Source organism: Mytilus edulis, chromosome 12 (assembly GCF_963676685.1).
Source record: "Mytilus edulis chromosome 12, xbMytEdul2.2, whole genome shotgun sequence".
Classification (NCBI taxonomy): Eukaryota; Metazoa; Mollusca; class Bivalvia; order Mytilida; family Mytilidae; genus Mytilus; species Mytilus edulis.
In genome coordinates, this window is record NC_092355.1 from 32,414,990 (window position 1) to 32,437,265 (window position 22,276).

Below are 22,276 nucleotides of genomic sequence, written 5' to 3' on the forward strand. Positions count from 1 at the left end.
AAACACATATACAGTTTTGGTTTTACATTTGTTGTTTTTATAGTGATATTAAGTTGATAACACAAAATTGACTGCTGTACCCCTATTTTTGACATTTTTTACTCTTTGAGTATGTTTGTTTTGTTCATGCATCGTTGACAATGTAATGAAATTTGATACGACTGTCATACAAGTGAGAGGTTTAGTTAGCTATAAAACCAGGTTCAATCCACCATTTTCTACATTAGAGAATGCCTGTACCAAATGAGGAATATAACAGTTGTTATCCATTCGTTTGATGTGTTTGGACTTTTGATTTTGCCTTTTGATTTTGGATTTTCCTTTTTGAAATTTCCTCGGAGTTCAGTATTTTTGTGTTTTTACTTTTTACTTTAAAAGAGGGGCGAAAGATATCAAAGGGACAGTCTACTTGGTTGTGCTCTGTTGGAAAGTCATAGGAAAGGTGTATTGTGTACGTTCTAATCATCATCTTTTTCTACCTTTCCAAACACAAAGGGTGACTGTGGAAGATAAAATTAGATACTTGTTATACGGATCTTTTTATGATAGGCATCAAAATCCTTGCCATAGTGACACGTCTGTTTGGCGGGCTGGATGTACATGCACGCAGTCATGTTTGGTTAGAATGGGGACGTTATAGTCGAAGCCTCATGAAGAGCGTTTGTCAAGTACTCTGCACTTTAAATAACCTTACACCCTTTGTTGAGTATGAAGGTGGACTGTAGTAAGACACAATTACTGTCCCTATCTAATTTACCCCTATTTTCCAGTGAAATTCTAAATTTCTCCGACCTCTATCCTGAACGACCTGTGTTACATGATATACCTATTGTGTTCATTGCTAATCTATTCTCGACCAACCATGCATATATTTTTTTGCAATTAGACATGCAGCAATCTATCCATGAACGAATAACGCTAGTCATGTACGTAACAATCAAATTAAAGTTATAGTCATGTTTGAAGTCGATGTGTACTATTTTGAAAAATAAAACATAAGCTCAGAAGAGCCGTCCAATAGACTACATCACACCAATACAGAACATTTATAATTCAGACAGCAGGCAGCAGCGGATCCACAAAAAAACTTATAAGAGGGGGCACACTGACTGCTTTAGTCATACTTTACTAATTTTCTATAAAATCATCCAAATTTGACCAGCAAAATTGGCACTCAGAGAGACCCCCTGCTTCCACCTCTGAATCTAAATACACTAAGCAAATAATCAGAGCAACCAACTTGCTAATGCATACACAAAGTTAGTTAGGTATCAATAGGATATCACAAGTCCACATAACTTTCTTTTAATATAAAGTAAAAAGCAAACAAATGAAATAAATAAAGATCGTAATTAAACTTGAAATACTTACCTGGAATTTTAACTGTAATAAACAATTGATTATTAACCTCGATTGATTTATAAATTCATTATGTTGGTATAAGTTCAAACAGAAACCCCAAACAGATGTAGGAGGACCAGATTTGAGACACACATTTTCTGTATTCTCTAATTTTTCTGACCATTTTTTCTTTCTTTATTTTGGTTTGCCGGAATTATTTTTTCGGTGGTTTTCTTTGCGTCTTATCTTTCGATTACTCTGTAGTGTATCTTGATAGATCACTACATATTTAAACCTTCTCATTGGTATTGTTTTTTTTTCTCTGCATTTAGTGTTGCACACACCCTCAAATGAATGTTACGGAGCAAATTTATTTCGTTTTTCAAAGCTATCGACCAAATTATTTTTTTTTATATATAACAGTATAAGGTAAAGGAAAAATCCAGATTCTGAATATAAACTTTCTTGATCAAATTGTTTTGTCATCAAATTGGGGATCAAAATATTATTTAAAAAAAAACAACATTCCCCCCCCCCTATCCACCACACAAAACAATTCAATGAGGTGAAATGGTCGTTCCCAAACATAAAAAAAAACAAACAATTGAATCATTTAGCTTTACAATTTCAATGCAGAATAAATGTTTCTTAAAATACAAGAACAAACTAACTATAAATAAGATTACGAGATACATATCTAATTGTTTGCATATATAAATTGTAAAATTTTTTGTCATCTTATTAAATTTTGTTTTCAAGTAGAAATCATGCACAATCTTGAAATCTGATACATGTATTGAACGTGTATATTTGGCACAAGAGAGATAACTATCAGACTTAAATTGTGTAGGAAACACCAGCAACTGACTTGCATAAGTATATACATATGTTAAACAATGTTTCTCAATTTGACATGTTTCGAAAGCCAAACTGTCAAATTTTTCAGTAACATTGATGAAATAGCAAAATATAAAATAAATTATTATACAGTCTGACAAACAGTTTCACATTAAACACCATGCGAGCCATGATGATCTAATAAGTTTTGAATACATTATACATTAGTTTGAACATTGGAGATGGGTTTTCTCATTGGCAATCATGTCACATCTTCTTTTTTTTTTTAAATATATGTTGTATGTATACACATTCAAATATTATTAAGATTTGTAAAACATTATATGCTTACCGATTCCACATTCTGCAAAATTAAAAATAAAGAGTAGACATGAAGTATAGACGTATCATGAAAAGTATTCAGACATACAATATATTTGATCTTCTAATTTTATACAAATATTAAAAAATATTTACACAACATATATTTAACAGTTTGGAGTTTTATTAATTTCTTTATATGTTTGGAGTGCATTTTTGTCTTGTTGATTCGAATTGACAAAAGGATGAAACGATATATGTTCTTTTACTATATGTGTTACCAGAGAGCCTGAATTTTCTAACAAAATTGCTTTTCTTCACCGTGACTCGAATCCGGGACCCGAGTGTTAGAAGGTACCAACTGAACTATAACATAACTACTTCCTCAAATCAACCGCTTACGCCAGTCTAAGCATCGACCACATTATTTAAGTGAATCCTTCCAGTCACATATGATTTGTGTGGAGTTCTTTAATAAGAAAGGGAACTGTTTTCAAAATACCGTTTGAATGAACTGCTTGCATGTCGAAGTTCAGACTTTTAGACGAATAATTATTGTCTGGTTTGATTTACAAGCATTTGTTTTGCTAAAGTAATTTAACTTAAAATGCTATTTTATATCGAAACACTTAAATAAGTTAGTAAGTGTACACAATAATTGGTATTTTAATTCAAATTAAAGCATTGACGCTTTTTGTTTAAGGGCATACGATACAGTTTTGATCCCATATTGAAATTTTGCTGACAATTTGCATATAGGCTATTTTTGGTCTAATTAAAATCAAATATGTAATAAAATATTTACCTTCATGTCCTACTTTTTGAGGAAAAGGAGGTCAAAATTTTATATATTTGATCAACATTCGGATTTGTGGACGTATTTTTCCTTTCGAAAGAAATACATAACTTTTTTGATTAAAAAGATTAACACAAGCTTGTAGAAAAAAAATCATTTTTTGCTGTATGTTTTTTTAAATAAAAAAAATGCACTATTTACGTTTTCATGAAAATTGGCACGCATAATCTTCTTACGTAATCAAACCAAGTGACATTTAAAAGAATAGGGGTCCATATTTTTTTGTTTTCAAGTTACATTTTGAATAAGTTTGAATGATAAAAACCAGTCGAAAATTGAATCGTTTCCCGATAAGTCATAGTTTGACGTCGCGAAAATAACAATTCACGTTAGCAACGTCATGACCTCCCCTGTTACTGTATCTTATGCCCATCTTTATTCAAATAAAATAAATAAATTAAATATTGTCAAGTTGCATACAATATGGGAATATATTGATAGAATTTTTGCATATTTACCAGCTGAGAGGTCTGAAAAAAAAATAATTTATAAATGTTTTATCAAATTAACACGTGTAATGTCATCTAGTACTTTGCATGCTTTTTCGTTCACTTTAGTACACAATTATTTCCTGCATGTTGAAATGGATGAAATTCATTTTCATCCTTGTTCGGGTAAAAATATTTTGCGCTTATCTGAATTTACCAACAACATACAAACTGAATACAAAAAACTTTTTTTTTTTAAATAAACGAAAGCTCCAGAAATACTCGAATGCTGAAGGCACACTTTCATCATCTTGGACATATAGATAACCATATAAGCTATAGAATATATAATTAAAAATATATTTACGTTTTGTTAATATTTCTGCCATTGACGGTCAAATTTTCGAAAATAATTTGAAATCTTTTTTTTTTTAATATTGTCTTATTTTAAAATCGAAATATTTTAAAATATTTGTTGAGGAGAGAGATTGGAAGTGATGGGGTCCCTCTATTAAATCTTGTGTATTTTGTTGGCATTGCTTTTTCTAGATCTATATTCATAGCATTGTAGCACATAATTATTGTGTTTTCGTAATCTCTGCGGGTTGATCTCGGGAACTCCGGAAAGGTAAGCAAATCCTGTTCCACATGGGGATATTTTATCGTATTCCAAATTGCGAATCTTTCAGTTAGTTCTTGATAATTTATAAAAAAAAGTATGTATCAACGAGTGTGCGGCAGAAATATTAACAAAACTCGAGTATTTTTAATTATATATTTTACAGTCTATATGGTTAAAAAATGTAATTAAAACCTCACCTTTCAACACTAATGCTGGCCAGAACCCTTCCCCATGGCATATATCACATATTGTAGGATTTCCAGGAAAATGAACTAGAAAAATAAGTTTCATCAGAATTAATCGGTAAAAATTGTTGCGACTTTGTGTTTATTGATTTCAATATTCGCAGATCGATTGTGATTTAGTCTTTACTCAATGTGAAAAATGATAAGATAATAATAAACACAATCATGACTGCTTTTTGAGCTTGACAATTTGTGTTTGCTTCAATTCAATTGTTGGCAACACAAAATATCATTTAGCATTTTGTTAATGTGTTCACACAAAACACACATGCGCAATGATCGACAAATAGCATTAAAAATCATCCATGAGCTCTGAAAAAAATTTGTCATTGTATTAACTAAACTGTTTTGGTATCTTTAACGAAAGTCTTCCAAATATTATAATTCTACATAAAATATCACAAAAGATTACAATCCAACTATAAAGTAAATAGTAGATGTATAATATGCACATGGCGTATCAGTAGTTAAAAAAAGAACTAACAAAATTCACAGAACAATGTTTCAAAAAAGATTTCAATCTAAAATACATATCTCTGATTTTACAAAATATCACAGGCTATGAATGCAACGTTAGATTAGGCATCGAGCTTCACTAGCCTGATAACACAGAGGTTGTTAGTTCCAGCACCGCACGTTATACTCTAACCAGAATTAACTAGTATTATCAGTTTTCCTGCCGAGGATTTGTGGAAATATCCGACTTTCTCCGGCTTCCACTACTTATCACCCCCCTTTTTGCCGTGCAATCTAAAAACTAATAGTTCTAAAAGTGGCGTTAAGCCACGTGACACACAATGAATATATCTCCAATGCCCACGATGAGAAACAAGCAAAATTCGTGAGATTATATCTTTCATACTGAATTACATCAAATGATTATTTAACATCTTACATCCGAATGGTGTTCCCTCAAATCAATGTTTAAAATTTTAAGTGTTGAGTTTTTACTTTGGAATATCTTACATTTTGTACTTACCCCATGCCATTCTATAATACACCACAAAATTGTGCTCTTTGTTGACCATGGAATCTTTTATGCACAGGTAAGTAGTTGTTCCATTTATTTGTCGACTGATGATCAGAAAGAACTTATAACATTAGTTCAATTGCTTGAGAAATTAAATAAAAAGCATAATCACGAAAATACTGAACCTCGAGGAAAATTTCTAAACGGAATTTACCTAATGGTAAGCAGATTGGCGAGAATTGCTTCTATGTGCAAATGGCGAGAAGGCGAGATCTTCTCTCTGACCCGTCAAGAGGGTAAATTGTCGTTTTGGTTAAAAGTATGTATAGATGTGTAATTAAACTGAAACAGTTTCATTGTTTTACGATCATGGTCATTGACAAATACTCAGAGGGGACACCATCAGACATAACACCGTTATACTCCAATTATAGGTCATGTGTAGGGATCCCATTGCTCCATTTATACTCCATTAATGATCTGATCCATTCGCTTCTACGGAATCCAATGTCTCGTCTATTGTGGCTGTTAGTCGCAGGATCAACAAAAATGGGAAAAATATTTTAAAACATTTCCTCTAGATACTATATTTTTATTGTAGGAAGCTTCTGTCCAAGTTGGGAAAAAAATCGTTAATTTTTTATTAATATGATAAACATTTTGAAAAAAATTATTTGCAGACTGTATGTTATCATAACTGGAAGAAAATCTTAGTCCAGGCATTTATAAGTAATTTACTGAAAAACTAGAAATATTTTTTTACAATTTCCTTCTAAATACTAGCTTTTGATCGTTTACAAGTTTTTGTCCAACTTTGGTACACATTCAGGATAGTTCAAGAAAGTAATTAAGAATTAAAAACGTTAAACAACAGAGTGAATATTAATGGCCGTCGCCGACGCTGCCAACGACGACGACGATGCCGAGTACGAATGAAAGATCCGTTTGTCTCGCATTTTCGACAAAAATCATTAAATAATTAAATTACTCTCCAAAATTTAAACATTGCGATTATAATATGAAGGAATAATGGGTGTCAACTATTTTTCCCCATCATGCATTAAATTCATGCATTAAATTTATGAAAATGAGCCCTTTCCAGTGACACATCTGTATATACCATGTTAAAGTGACACATCCCCTCCCAGGTGTGGTGACCAGTAAAGTAGACATACATTTTTATTCGAAATATTCTTTGTATTAATGCTATATAAAACAAACAATACATTTATCTAAGTGTTTCCTTTCTATATGTGCTGTACATAATTGATTCAAATTACTATATACGCTATATGGAGGTGCTTTAAAAGATGATACACACCGAAGATGAAATTGAGCGCCATCAGTCTTCAAAATGATCATTTAACGAATCGACATGTTTCAAGTTACAGAGCATCAATTTACAAATTTAAAATTAACGATTAAAGAATTTTGAAATAACACAGTAGCAAGTTAAAAATTAACAATTTGCAAATAAGAAAATTTGAAATTACACATGCATATACAAGTAAGCAGTTGACGATTTACTTATTGACAATTTACAAATTGACAACAATTATTTACAATTACGAATTTTGAAACTACAAAAATACAAGTTACCAATTGACAATTTACGAAACAAGAATTTTGAATTTCACAGTTACAAGTTACAAATTGACAATCAACGAATTAAGAATTTTGACCCCGTTTATTTTGTATTAAGCTATTTGTTTGTATTCCTATGCATTGTTGTTTTGTTGCATAGACACCACCTTCAGTCTTGGAAGATGAATGTTATCGGGAAAAGTCTCGTAATTGTAAGTTTTTTAATGCCGTGCGAACTGTGTGTAACACACATATGATTTATCTATACTACACACATCAGAATAACATACCGCAATGCAAAAAATGGCCCTGATCTGGCATAACAATACCCTGTGTATGTTTCTCCGAAAACATTTGCGGAATATGATGTCGGATCGTAACCTGAGTAATCTAATATATCGTCATCATTGTTCAAAGCAGGGAACTTGAAGACTCTTCCTTGGATTGAACACGGAAATGCACACAATCCATGTCCTTGGGCTGAAAAACAACATTGTTCTTCAAACACTTATTGAATCAGACACAACACATATGTTTTTAATTGATTTGGAACCAAGATCAAATGAAACAATAATACTACCAGAAAGATATGCCCAAAGGAAAGCGTGGTTTTAACTTAAATTATGTCAACATTGGGGTACTTTGCTCATTTGCAATTCGGCCCTTTTGCCTTATTATAACGGCAGATATGGTAAAAGGGTAACATATGCCCCTTATATTAAAATGCAAATTTACTAAGTCATTTGTAGAATCAACAATTTGTCCACATTTCGGTGCATTGTACATCTTTTTACGGTTCCGTCTGTGTACAAATTAACATTAACTATTGTGAAAACTTTTGGTCTTTTTAGTTTGAAAACTGGAATCGTAACTGTAGAATAAATGCTATTTAAAATAATGAAATATCTTAAATAAGCATGATTTAAAACAAAAATAAAGATACAAAAAGACATTGTTTGTCAACTTATAAGTTATAGTTAAACACCTTGTAGGTTGCATTTTAAAGTTAAATAACTTTAAACTTACCTGCTTTCTCAAGTTTTTAGCCAAATTCTTTAAAAACATGATGATTTCAACCCTCCCATTTCTTAAAAAAGTAAAATTGTAAGCATTTCCATTAGAATTTAACAAAATTTTTGTAAATATTCGCGAAAGAAGTTTTCAAAACACCTTAGTTTAAGGTTCCTGACCGAACAGGCTTGGAATATCTGCAACTTTAATATAATTTATATTTCAATCTTAAACTAAGGGGGGGGGGGGGTAATTTAATCAAATGAGCCAAAGTCCCGTGGTACACATCAAATAAATAAAAAAAAACTTTGATTTTGCCATATGAATAATCAACAAGTGTCTATACATGTATCTTGTAAAGCGTGTTAAATGTATTAATTTCAATCGATACTTTGATGTTAATAAACATGTATAAAACTGTCAAGGTAACTATCAACTTTTCATTAAAGATGACTGAAAAAAAGGCGATAAAATTTATAAGTTAGGAATTCAATCATTTATTAGTTGCTTTGTATGAGAAACATATTTTATATATATTGTAATACACAATAGTTATCAAGTTATATATATTGGCATCATAACAAATTCTAATTGTTAGATCGAGTCTTCCGTCAAAAAACAGATGACACAGACGAACCTAGGAAAACATATTGTCGGGAGTCTAAATTTATATATTTTGAAAAAAATAGTTAAACTTAAAAACTACAGGGAATATTTTAACATAATAATATCTTTTTCAAAACATGATGAGAAAAATAGAAGAAAGGGACAACACGGGGGCTTATCGTACATTGTCCTTACACAAAACATGCTTGCAAAGTTAAATTACAAATATATATTGTACCATCACGCAAATACATATCATTTCCAAAAACTGTCTTAATAGATGCAAATAAATTTTAAGATATAAATATAGTATGTTTGTAATTATTGAAATGCTCAATTAAAACTTGGGGCATCGAACGTCAATTTTATTGGAAAATGTAATTTTTTACCTTCTGTTTAGCAGTTTATTATTATTTACGGTGGTACACAACGCTACATTGAGATAACTCTGTAGAGGCAGCTGAACGTTTTAATCACATTCTTTTGCTAAGGAAATATTCAGCTTCTCAATATTCAAAATTGGTGTTTGCCAAATTGCTATATATCAAATGATTTTTTTTCTGATAAAGTGGGTTGTTCAAGATTCTTGATTTTCTTATATTTTTGTCAACAGGTCAAAGTATTTATTTTGTAAACAAATTATGAAAATTAAACGAGCCAAGTTATTTTTTGTCAAGGTGTTTGGTACCACCTTAAATCAGTAATCCTTATGTAACTTTAAAATGGTCGTTCATTCAAATTACGCTAGTACAGATTATAAATCGAATAAAAGCACCTAACTACTTACAATATTTGAAGAAAGCCACAATCATAAGGCAAGACAATATGCATGTTTTTATGTTGAAATTTTAGTTTAAGCAATCAATACCACTTCTAGTTTATCTTAAATCAAAACTTTTATCGTTCAGCCTGTCATTTGTATGCATAGGTACTGTAAAAGTACTTTTATTCGTCGGTATCAATTTTCGTGGTTTGAGCAACATTTACTAGTTCGTGGGTTTTTAAATTCGTGGATTAAAGTTTCCTATGAAATTTATTTTTAAAAAATTGAAGCCATTAGAAACGAAGGTTACATGTTGTCCGGATTGAAGGAAATACAAAGTAAACACTGACCTGTCTTAATCGTTGTGACCACACTAATTAACCCGAGATAGAGTGATCAACAGATTAAAGATCATGAAAGGTGTTGATTATGTCATAAACATGTCAGCTAAAAAAAAAAACAATTACATTAACAAATGCTATAAACGTATCTTGAATTGTAAAATATTTTTTGTCAAAAGCCAGCCCAGCATGAAATTATTATTTCCTGTATGTACAAGAGTTATGAGTATATAAAATGAACACTTTATCATAACATATCAATACTGGAAATATGTCTTTCATCGATCAAAATATTGTTTTATTTGATTTAAAAGATCAAAAATTGTACAGTCAAGGTTTTAAAGATTAAATGGGTCTAATCCTACCTGCAGTTGTAGTTCATAGTGCATTTGCCCTGTGACAACTATAATAGTATTCTCATATTTGGCGATGTTTAATATGTTCTCTAGATCATATCAGAAGTCAAACCTACATGGGGATATTTCCATGTCTTGATTTTGACAATGTTTTTTTTTTCGTTGGACACTTAAATTCGTGGATAAACTCATCCACGAAAACCACGATAATTGGTTCCCGCGAACAAAAGTACTTTCACAGTAGATACATTACAGCAGCTGAATGACAGATGGCACATCGATAAAGAAGGTGTACATATTAGTTTATCATCACATTATGATAACTTTTTTAAATAATTATTCAACTAATAAGTATTGCTGAGTCAGCAGTTAATCATAATGCAGTTTTATAACTTAACTGTTGTAGTAAGTTTCATCAAATTGACAACGTAGATGTACTTGAGAAACAAAAACTGCAAACCATAACGAGGCTCATGAGATTATTTAATATATGTTTTAAGGTGGTGTTTTTGTTGCTTAGCAAGCACTTTTTTATATTTATTGTTTTGTAGACTCTTGGTTTTCCTTCCGTTGTTTTACTGTTTTGACACTGTATTGGCAATAGTTCTTTGACTGATAATTTATGACTGCCTATTTGTTAATTTTTATGTTAATTTTACGACATTGGCGATATAGCCTAACACACACTTTCGCGACCTCGTCGACACCTTTGCGACCTTGTTGAGACGACACACTTGATTGCATGCGCTAATTCAAACTTACACAGACATCATTTATTACTAAACATAAGTAAATAGACATACAAATGCGAGTTAACAAAGATTCATAAGGGAATAAAAGGAATAAAAACAGGATATTACATATTATATGATAGTTTCGTCGTTACATTCCAGAACAAAAAAGCAAGAAAAATGCGACGTCATAATTAAATTTTGATAAGTCATTTGTTGAGAACAGATGATAATATTGGTAATGAGAAACCTTTTCATCACACCGTTCAAGAAGGGTGAAAAAAAGCACAAAACTTTTGAATAAACAAGTGAGGACGACTTATTGATATTTTTCAAAAGATTTGCCATAAGTTGTGTTCTTTATGTGTAACTTCATCAAACATGTTCTTCTTTTTGAAAACGTCACAATAGAAAATAAAAAAAAATAAAATAATAATAACGTTATGATTAGATTTTGATCAATCATTTGCTGAGAACAGATATTTCACTTTCAGGAGATACATTTTTCTTACACCGTTCACGAAATGTGAAAATAGCACAAACAATTGAAGACAAAAATTTGCTCTATTCGATACGCTTAAAAACTAACACTTATTCGTGTGAAGTGATTATATTAATATCGTTGTTTTTGCGTCTTGATGTATTTGTGGAGGAGAAAATTGACGGCGATTTTATAATAGATGTACTTAAAATTTACAATTCGAATATTCAACTGCGGTATTCTGTTGTTGCCCTTATTTATATTACTACTCAACCACCACCAATATAATAGACATGTTCCCATCTTGTGTTATTATTGCTATTTTTTTTTAAACATACAGAACGGTTGAAGATTTCCATATCAATTTAATTGAAACATTTCTTGAATAATTTCAACTCCTCCAAACGAAAAGTATATTGAATAGTTTAGTTTTTTTCGGTTAATAGGCGTTATGGTTAAATTCATTTTAATGTGTAGCTTCCCAACTATTGATCTATTTCCTGTGTATTAAGCTGGTTGTATAAAGGTTTTCGTATGAATTATAGTGTAGAAAGCTTGGGGTGCTCCAAATGTATGAAGTATTCATTTAAGCAATAACAGTACTGTAGTTGAATTGTAGATTTGACGGTCGCAAATGCAGTATTGGTTACGCGTAGCGGAGACAGTAAAACGGAAATTTGCGACCGTCAAATCAAAATTGACGGTGGCAACTATTCAACTACAGTACTGTTATTCCGATTCTAATGCATTACAAAAATAAAAAATACGATAAAACTTGAAAAAATGTCTAAATTTGTCAAATAAATAAAAAATCCGCCAAACTTTATGAATGATTTTGGCACAAAGAAGTCATGGCTTAACGTGACGTCATACAAACGAAAAATTACAAACTGGAGGTTATTACGTTACCTGTACGCTTCAAATTCGGATAAAATTACATTAAAACGGTGAATTCGAGGGAGGTGTTGTTTTATTTTCGATTATATAGTAGTAATCGAACATTTGTTGATTCATCAATTCAAAATGGCGGGTCCCTCCTTAGTTACGCCTGGTCAATTGTGGATTTGACGGCAACTTATAGCCAATGAAAAACATTGTTACATCCAAATTGCATTAGAATTTGTGTTCAAGGGTTGTTTGTTTGTTTAGTTTCTCTATCAACTGTACTTGAGATTAAAATTGACATTTATGACAGTATTCAGAACATTGAGTTATATAATTTTAATCTCTATTAAAACAAACTTATATGCAAAAAGTAACAAAACGCAACAACAAACTGTCTTTAATTTCAATTCAGTTTTTGTCAGATATTTTTTTTCTTTCCTTGACTTTTTTCAAACAGCATTAAAACACAAGAACTATGCCTTACTTATAAAAATAAACAAATGGACAGTTAACCTTATTTTGAAAGAAAAATTTAATTTGTACAATTTAAAATTGAGGTATTGTATGTTCGTTTTAGTGAAAAATATCATTTTTCATCTTTTGTTTGCAGTTCATTATTAATTAAATATTAAACCTTCTGTGACTTTAAAATGGCCGTTTTTTTAAATGCCACCAGTACGGATTAGATATCAAATACAGGTACTTACAATATTTGAAGAAAGCCACAATAATAAGGCAAGACAATATGCAAATTTTCATTTTTTAAGTTCCAGATTGAACAATTATTATCACTACTAGTTTATCTTAAACAAAAACTTATATTTTGCAGGCTTTTATTTTTATAAATAAATAAAACAAACTACAACAGCTGAATGACAGATGTCATATCGATCACGAAGGCGTATTTAGTAGTTAGTCATATTAAAGTTATATAACTCAACAATTTTAGTTGAGTACATTAAGTATGATGTGTACTATGTACTATTATTTGAGTTTATACTTTTAGGGATTTTGGTCCTCAATGCTCTTCAACTTCGTACTTTATTTGGCCTTTTCAACTTTTTTTGGATTCGAGCGTCACTGATGAGTCTGTTGTAGACAAAACGCGCGTCTGGCGTATATACTAAATTTAGTCCTGGTATCTATGATGAGTTTATTGAAGCAGAAACTGCAAACCATTATGAGACTCATGAGATTATCCAATGTTTAAGGTGGTGGTAGTGTTGCTTAGTCAGCAGTTGTCTATATTTATTGTTTTGTAAACTCTTGTTTGTCTTTTCGTTCTTTGACGATTTTGAAACGGTATGGCCAATGTTTCTTTGACTTCTAATTTGTGAATGCATATTTGTTAATATTCATCTTTTTTTACGCCATCGCTGATAGAGCCCAACATTACACGCCTAACAAACACATTTGCAAACTTGTTGAGACGGTACACTTGTTTTCGTAAGCTAATAAAAATAATACAGACATTAATTAAACTGAACTGTTTTGAATCTGTTGTCAAAGATATAGACTTTATTGAGGCAAATAGTCAGTTGACTCCAATTGCGAGTCGACACAAAATCATAAAAAAGATAGAGAGAATAAAAATAGTTATGACAAATTACAGAATAGTTTCGTCTTGACATCCGAGAACAGAAAAATCAAGAAAATATATAACGTCATGATTAAATTTTGATCAATCATTTACTGAGAACAGATATTTCATTGGTGAGAAGAAACATTTTCCTCACTTTAATGAAGAAAATCTGAAAAGAGCACCAACAGTTTAAAAAAAAACAAGTTAGCATGACTTATTGAAAAAAAAAAATCAAAGATTTACAGAAAGGTGTGTTCTTTATATGTGACATCATCAGGTATGGTCGTCTTGTGTTTGGACGTCACAATTTTTTTTCAGAAATAATCAGGAAATATTAACGTCATGATTACAATTTGATCAATCATTTGCTTTGAACAGATTTTTATCAGGTGTGGAAAACCTTTTTTTTTTTACACCGTTCAAGAAATGTGAAAATAGCACAAACAATTAAGCATGATTCGATACGTTTTAAAAAACCCACTAATTCGTGTGCACTGATTATTTTAATATCGTTGTTGTTAAGCCTTGATGTATTTGGAGGTGTAATTGACAGCGTTTTTATAAAGATTTGAACTTAAAATTTACACTTTGAATAATTCCGTACCAATCTAAAAAAATGCCTACTATAACTCTAAATCGATTTATGAGTTGTATACTACTGTTACCCTAAGGTTATTTATATAACAAAAAATATGTTCTACTCAACCACTATCAATATAATAATTATGTGTTCCCATCTTAGTCTCAAGTGTTATATATAATGGTTAAAGATTTCCACATTAAGTTAATTGAAACATTTCTAAAATAATTTCATCTCCCCGTGACTACTTGTGGATATTTTAGTCTTCTTTTTTCGGTTTATTGTTATTTAAAACATTACACCTTATGCAACTTAACAATTGCCTTTTATTCAAATACCACTAATACGGATTATATATATAGAATAAAGGTACTTACAATATTTGAAGAAAGCCACCATCATTAGGCAAAACAATATGCAATTTTTCATTTTTAAATTAAAGTTTGAGCGCTTAATACCACTCCTAGTGTTTTATCAATCATTAACAAAAATGTATGCTTCTTTGGGAGGCCGATTGTGAGCTAAATGAACAGTAACCCAATTTTCTTATTTCATTTTTCTATAAGATATAAGATAAAGTTCATTTATACAAAAATATAGCGAAATCCTATATTACCAAAAAAAAAAATTGATTTATACCCGCGAGCCCCCTTAACTGATAACACATAAGACTATTAAATGCATTTGGATTATCTTTCTTAGCGCAATAACCGTTTGTTTGTTATCGTTACACGTTTCGATGGAACTTGTGCGTAGCATCAACACATTGTATTGTTGTTGGTGTTAATTCTCTTAATCAAACATGTCTACCGGTGAGTTAAATAATGAAAAATCTAAAAAAAATCGTATTTGGTTTTCGGTAACTAACAGGTGAAGTACAATGACTCATTTTGGCTGTAACTCACTTTTAAAAATTTCACCTGAATTTCTGGAAATCGGAGATTTTTTTAATGAAACATATTGAAACAATTCTATGTGAGCTTGGTAGCTAACGGATACATTTGCTTATTTTTTTTTAGAAAGAACAGATTAATTTGCAATAAGGCTTATGTTTTGAACATTTAATAATGTCTGTTATTGGCTTTTGATCACGGAAATGAATTGCATCGTACGTTTTTTTTTATCGATCGGGCAATGCAGAAAGTACAGATTAAAAGCTTTCGATTGATGAATATTATAGCCATGTGCAAAGATTGCGTTATCCACTAAAATGTATGTTAATGTAACGCTACGAAAATAAAGCATTCGTACGCGTGTGTAAAAAAGGTAAAAAAAATATAAGATACGCTTATCGGACTGTGTTGATGTGACTTACTCATATGTATCTTAATAAAACATGTTCATCAATATACATGAATGTCTTGATAATATACACGAACATGAATAAATGGAGTAATATTTTAAATGAGATGACTATCAAACAGAGAATCAAACAAATGAATGCTATGAATAAATAAAAATGGGGTTACTGTACACATGGCGTTCAATAATGTGCAAAATTAAAGTCGATTGAAATCTATTTGACATAAATATGACACTATTTTAATAAACAAACGACACAAGCTATATGTATCATGTTTGTTAATACTGACAATGTTATTTCCTATAGGAACTCCTTTTACACATGGAAAAAAGTATTGCAACACCAAATTGAAATTCGAATTTAAAAAACACTCCTTATTTGTTTGTGATATAATTTGTTGAAATAGAACTTGTTAAACATTATTTAAATCTCACCTTAGTTTAATCAATAAATATCGACTCGATAAGTTCTTATCTGCACATGCAGCTCCTGTACTCGTAAACAATAAAACTGATGTTTTTATCCTCATTGTTTTCGACACTTTAAATAACTAAGTTTATAAAGATATGTGATTGATACCTTGTAATTGGACATCCACAACTGCAGCAAGATGGCAGAAAATCAGCATGTGAGGAGCAGATATGTCGCTGTGACAGTTGCACGTATTGTTTGTCATCACAATTCAACAATAAGTCGTTTTGAGAATAAAAATCAGGCAACAAACGATGTTAAAGAACTTCCGAGAGCAAGAAGACCACCAAATCATCTGCTAGGGAAAATCAAGCATAATTAAGGTTGGTCCGAAGGAAACCCATTACAAACAATACAATCCTAAAAAGAGAGTAATGACTATACAGAACTGTTCGGGATCGGCTCATCGCTACTGGTTATCGTGCGATAAGACCATTTTGGAAACATTTGCCTACGAACAGACACACAGTTGCCCGAATCCAATATAGCGCAGAGCTCACCAAAGTTGGAAATTATCATCATGGATGAAGATCTATTGTTCCAATGGAATTCGGTTTATCTTCCTTGGCCCAATCGTAGCCCCAATTTGAACCATATAGAGCTTATATGGGACAAAAATTGGGCGTAAAGTTCACGAAAGGACACCCGAGTTCAAACACGTCATTAAATAAACAATACCCTTTGTTAGGAATGGTCGCTGCTACCTTAGCAACAAATTAGTCGACTTATGGCAGGAATCAGAAGACGTTAAGATGCGGTTATCCGTTTGAATAAAGGCTGCGCACAAAGCACCAATTCTTTGGCGTATAACGATCAACCATGATGTGAACAATCATCTAAAGATTAATGTCTGACATTGGAAAGTTCGACTACAGTAAAAGTTGTAAAATGCATTTTTTGGTACTAAAACACTTCATTTTGTTATAAAAATTTTGGTTAGATAAAACATTTTTTTCCATACATTTTGTTTTGTTTAATGGCAATATTATCGTTAACTACGTTTCAATATTATTTTACAGATATTTAATCATATTCGATCAAAAATAAGAGGCTGATTTTTCAAGTTTAAAAAATCAAGGTGTTGCAATACTTTTTTCCATGTGTATATATGTTATCGTACGGCCTTAATCAATGAGCAAAACTTATTCCGTATAGGTAGCTATAAAAGGCCCGACATGAAAATGTAAAAAAAATCAAACGAGAAAACTAACGGCCTGAAGTTTTGATTTTTTTTTTATCTTAGAATTGAAAGTTCATATGCACCACTATTGTTTTCAAAGGTCAATATATATGACTATGGGGTATATTTTCAACGTCAATATGCCCCGAAATTACTATACGCTTCCCACATATTTCAATTTGACCGAAATCAATATGCATATTTAATGGTAACATTCAAAATGTATGTCTCTACGAGATGAAACAAAGAAATCATTTTTGAGAACCAGCAGTACTTAAACAAAATTATTATATATGAGTATTATATATCTTCCAAAATGGCTGTATTTACAAAGTGCAATCTATAACAAAAAAATAAACAACATAATCAATAGTAAAGACAACAGTTCAAATCAAACATATTAAGTAAAACATCGGCATCAATATTTTGGGTTAAGCATTTCCCTCTGCATACACTCTCATGATAATTTAATCTACCGATTTTATCCGTTAACGTTATGTATCTTTCTCATGTTTCTACCTTAATTGAATACGTAGCAAATCAGCTTTGTTGTTTTTTTTTGTCTGTATGCATACCATAAAGAATAATTAGTACGGTGTATATTCAGAAGGAACATAACTGACAAGAATGTAAGCTGGTATTGGTGTCTTTCGCCATCTTGAATTGTTAAGAACAGAGAACCTTTAACTAATCTGATTTTTCATTTAAATGAATAAATGAATTAGATTTAACTTATAATTATAAAATGTTTATAAATATACTACAGTTACGATATTGTTGTCAGGTCATTAAAGATTGCATATTTTGGCGTTAATATTGATTCACTTATAGGGTCTTTGCATCGGAACTAAACACATTTATTCAAAAAACAGTTGTTGGCATGACACGGGTTATGTTCTTCTCATATATGTTATGATGGTATGATACTAAACCCCTAACGGGAAGGATTTTGCCTGATATTCATATGATGAAATCATAATCTTTCAATCACTTTAATTGAAGTCGTGAGCTGGCATGTCAGTTAACTGCTAGTAGTCTGTTGTTATTTATGTATAATTGTCATTTTGTTTATTTTCTTTGGTTACATCTTCTGACATCAGATTCGGATTTCTCTTGAATTGAATTTTAAATGTACGTATTGTTATGCGTTTACTTTTCTACATTGACTAGAGGTATAGGGGAGGGTTGAGATTTCATAAACATGTTTAACCACGCCGCAATTTGGAAATTAGTATGACGTTCATTATCACTGAACTAGTATATATTTGTTTAGGGGCCAGCTGAAGGACGCCTCCGCCTGCGGGAATTTCTCGTTACATTGAAGACCTTTTGGTGACCGTATTCTGTTGTTTTTTCTATGGTCGGGTTGTTGTCTCTTTGATACATTCCCCATTTCCATTCTCAATTTTCTCATCATAGATACCAGGATAAAAAAAATATATTTACGTCGTCTACAAAAGATTCATCGGTCTTCATCATCTCATAAACATGTTAAACCCCGCCGCATTTTTGCGCCTGCCCCAAGTAGGGAGCCTCTGGCCTTTGTTAATCTTGTTTTATTTTAATATTAGTTTTTTGTGTACAATTTGGAAATTAGTATGGCGTTCATTATCACTGAACTAGTATATATTTGTTTAGGGGCCAGCTGAAGGACGCCTTCGGGTGCGGGAATTTTTCGCTACATTGAAGACCTGTTTGTGACCTTCTGCTGTTGTTTTTTCTATGGTCGGGTTGTTGTCACTTTGACACATTCACCATTTCCATACTCAATTTTATCAGTGACGCTCGAATTATAAAATGTTTGAAAGGCCAAATAAAGTACGAAGTTGTAGAACACTGAGGACCAAAAACTCCAAAAAGTTTTGCCAAATACAGCTAAGGTAATCTATTCCTGAGGTAGAAAAGCCTAAGTTTTTTTCAAAAATAAAAGCGTAATTTGTTTTTTGCTTGATTTTCAATGTCTTTTAAATTAGCATTTTCAGGGGAGATAACTTTTAAATAGTGCATTTCTGAAGAAATCTACATGAAATGTTGCTGTTTTATAGTTTTGCCGAGAAAAAACCCAGGGTAACACTTTCTTTTCCTTTGATATTCTCAAAGAATCTAATACAAAGCTATGTTCGCGATTTTTTTTTACAATCTATTATTTAGTTAAACTTCTAATCACATAATGATTTCTCTCAGTATAATCCATACAACATGTGTCATTTTGTCACAACCTGTACATGTAGCTTTAGAAAATGCCAGGTGACCTATAATTTTATAATAATTTTCACCATATCACAATACATATTAGTATCTTTTGGCAAAGAATGAACATACTTTTTTATTTAGACTTCCATACCACATTAAATGTCATCGTGCGCATTGTACAAAAAAAACTATTTGACTTAAATTTTATTCACATTTTCAGATGTTTTAATTTAGATAACTCATCAATGACAATGGATTAAACTTGTACACACTCACTTGTGACGCTAGAATTTAACTTCTAGATATACATGTATACAAAGAATAAATTTCGATTTTCACATTAAAAAAACATTCACCCGATCAACACTTTTTTTATTTTATCTTAATCCAATCCTTTGTCTATAGTTTTTTTTGTAGTTGGATAATTTCATTCATCTTCCAAACTGATGAACAAATATGGTACAACATACATTTTATATAACATTTAAGGATTCGACAATGAAATAAAATTCAGTCATCTACCAAATTGGTGGATAAATATGGTACATTATTATACCTTACATATATTTCAAACCATTTTATTGGGTGAAACGTTATCACGTGACATGGAATAATTCAGTTTATTTTCATTCAATTGCAAGGAAGGACGAATAACCCTTGAAATTTACACCAGTGCCAGCAGCCGATAATATCTCTTATAAACGGTCCTTTTCAGGGCCATCAATATTTTACAAAAAGATTCTACTTTTGTTGTAAATTCGAGAAATTCGAACACAAATGTATTTTCAAACGTCAGTGTGTGTGTTATGTTAAAAATAGTATAGTAAACACTAAAATAAGTGTTTTAAATGCCCTTCCACTGTTAGTTTGGTATAATAAAACAATTGTGGCCCCTTAGAATCGATGAATATCCAAAATTGTCAACCCTTAAAAGTTATTTCACTTCGGGCTGCGCCCTCTTCTCGTGTTGACAATTTTGGATATTCACCTTTTCAACGGGCCATAATTGTATAATATACATGATATATAACATTTAAGGATTAGAAAAAATGAAATGAAATGTACTGAGTAACTCGTCTGAACAAAGCACTTGACAATTCAAAAAACAAAAGTACAATACAGTACACTTCAGTTCAATGATCTCATTGCTAGAAATCGATTAAAATGTTTCTGCATACATAATTGTCTACATAATAATTTGTTAATACAACTGCCGTATATTTTATTGTCGTCATTAGCTCTGCATGATCGACCGAACATTGACTGTTGAGCAACACATGGCTTACTGAGGGCGTAATGCGCAATTATAGTACAAACAGTATCGAACAATCAGCTATTTTATACATGTACATTTATATATTTGTTTCTAAAGTACAACTACAGTACAAACAGTATTCAGCAATCAGTCTTTTTATAACATTTATACATGTATATTTACATATTTTGTTTTCTAAAGTACAAATAAAGTTCAAACATTATAAAATAATCAGCTGTTTTAAAACATTTATATATGTATTTTTTTCCTAGAGACATTTCGAACAACTGTATACTTCAATTTTCTATATTAACTTACATATTTCGTATGGAGAAATTAAATGAAGATATTTCAATTGTGCATTTAAAATATATTTTATATATTGTAAAAAAACAAAATAACCAGTTTAAATATGATAATCGCAATCGAGAAAAATAACCATATTAAAACACGTCCATGTACTACGATGGAATACCAGCCAAAACATGAGGAAAACATGAACCCCGACGTGAAAGATTTTATATTACATGGGTTTATAATTGAGGGGGTTGGTGAATAATTTCTAAACTCCATACAGATGACAAGGATGTCCTATAAAATATTTAAGTCATATGAAACGAGCTTCTTAAAATTAGAAACGTTATCGCAATTATTGAACCAATGTATGCATATACGAATGTACTTGTATACTAAACTTAGGCTTGCAAGCTCATTTTTATTATTAATTATTAAACATCTGAAACGTATTATTTACAGGTAATATCTCATTCAGTGCTAGTTGACTACAAACTAGTAAACTATCGAGTTGTTGCCAAAAACTAACGGAATGTGACGCGGATACACAATACAAACAGAGCACGTGTGAAGAGGGACGTAAAGGGGGTATCTTCACGGAATCGTGAAAGAATTAAAAGACCTACAATATGTGTCTTCAATACAGTTGTTAAATGATTTGTTGTATCATATATGATCTTTAAGAATCTGTTATTTCTTTTATCCGTCAGGGACAGGGGGTTTACATATTTTTGTCCAGTTTTTCTGCTTGGCCGAAGATTTAACGAGAGGTTTCGTAGTTAAGGTCACTGTATACGAGACAATATCGACGAATTTGTTTCTAAGAAGTAAATAAATCAATATCTGCATATTTGTGAAATTTTGATAATATAAATGATTTTCTTTTTCACAACAATAAACGTTCACCCCTTTCACGTTGAAATTCATCAATGCAATTATTATATAAAATATGTTAATTTTTTTTATATAAATCCAAAGCTCCATATGACTTTAATCATGTGGAATAGCAAATGTGAGGGATTTGCATTGCTTTGTCATCG

The 22,276-nt window shown here is 31.1% G+C and overlaps 1 protein-coding gene across 2 annotated transcripts; it reads right to left on the reverse strand.

The window, feature by feature from the left end:
• Positions 1-3,547: 3,547 nt before the first annotated feature.
• On the reverse strand, positions 3,548-13,232 carry LOC139498278 (uncharacterized). 2 transcript variants are annotated; one of them, XM_071286644.1, is made up of 5 exons: positions 9,609-9,691; positions 7,495-7,684; positions 5,630-5,724; positions 4,603-4,677; positions 3,548-3,825 (listed from the first exon to the last, which is right to left on the reverse strand). In XM_071286644.1, the coding sequence occupies exons 1-5, from the start codon at positions 9,631-9,633 to the stop codon at positions 3,731-3,733; spliced, it is 480 nt and encodes a 159-aa protein (XP_071142745.1). In that variant the 5' UTR covers positions 9,634-9,691; the 3' UTR covers positions 3,548-3,730. The 2 variants fall into 2 exon arrangements, with proteins under 2 accessions (XP_071142745.1, XP_071142744.1); XM_071286643.1 differs by lacking the exon at positions 9,609-9,691 and adding an exon at positions 13,086-13,232 and having other exon boundaries at positions 3,551-3,825.
• Between the last annotated feature and the right edge of the window lie 9,044 nt (positions 13,233-22,276).

Bases quoted from the DNA above. Each gene is read 5' to 3' on its own strand.
- LOC139498278 (XM_071286643.1), bottom strand. From the start codon at position 13,137: ATGAAAATTTGCATATTGTCTTGCCTTATTATTGTGGCTTTCTTCAAA. The intron at 7,685-13,085 runs GTAAGTACCTGT...GTTGTTTTTCAG, and splicing joins TGTGGCTTTCTTCAAATATT to CCCAAGGACATGGATTGTGT. The intron at 3,826-4,602 runs GTGAGGTTTTAA...TTTTTTTTTCAG, and splicing joins GCCAGCATTAGTGTTGAAAG to ACCTCTCAGCTGGTAAATAT.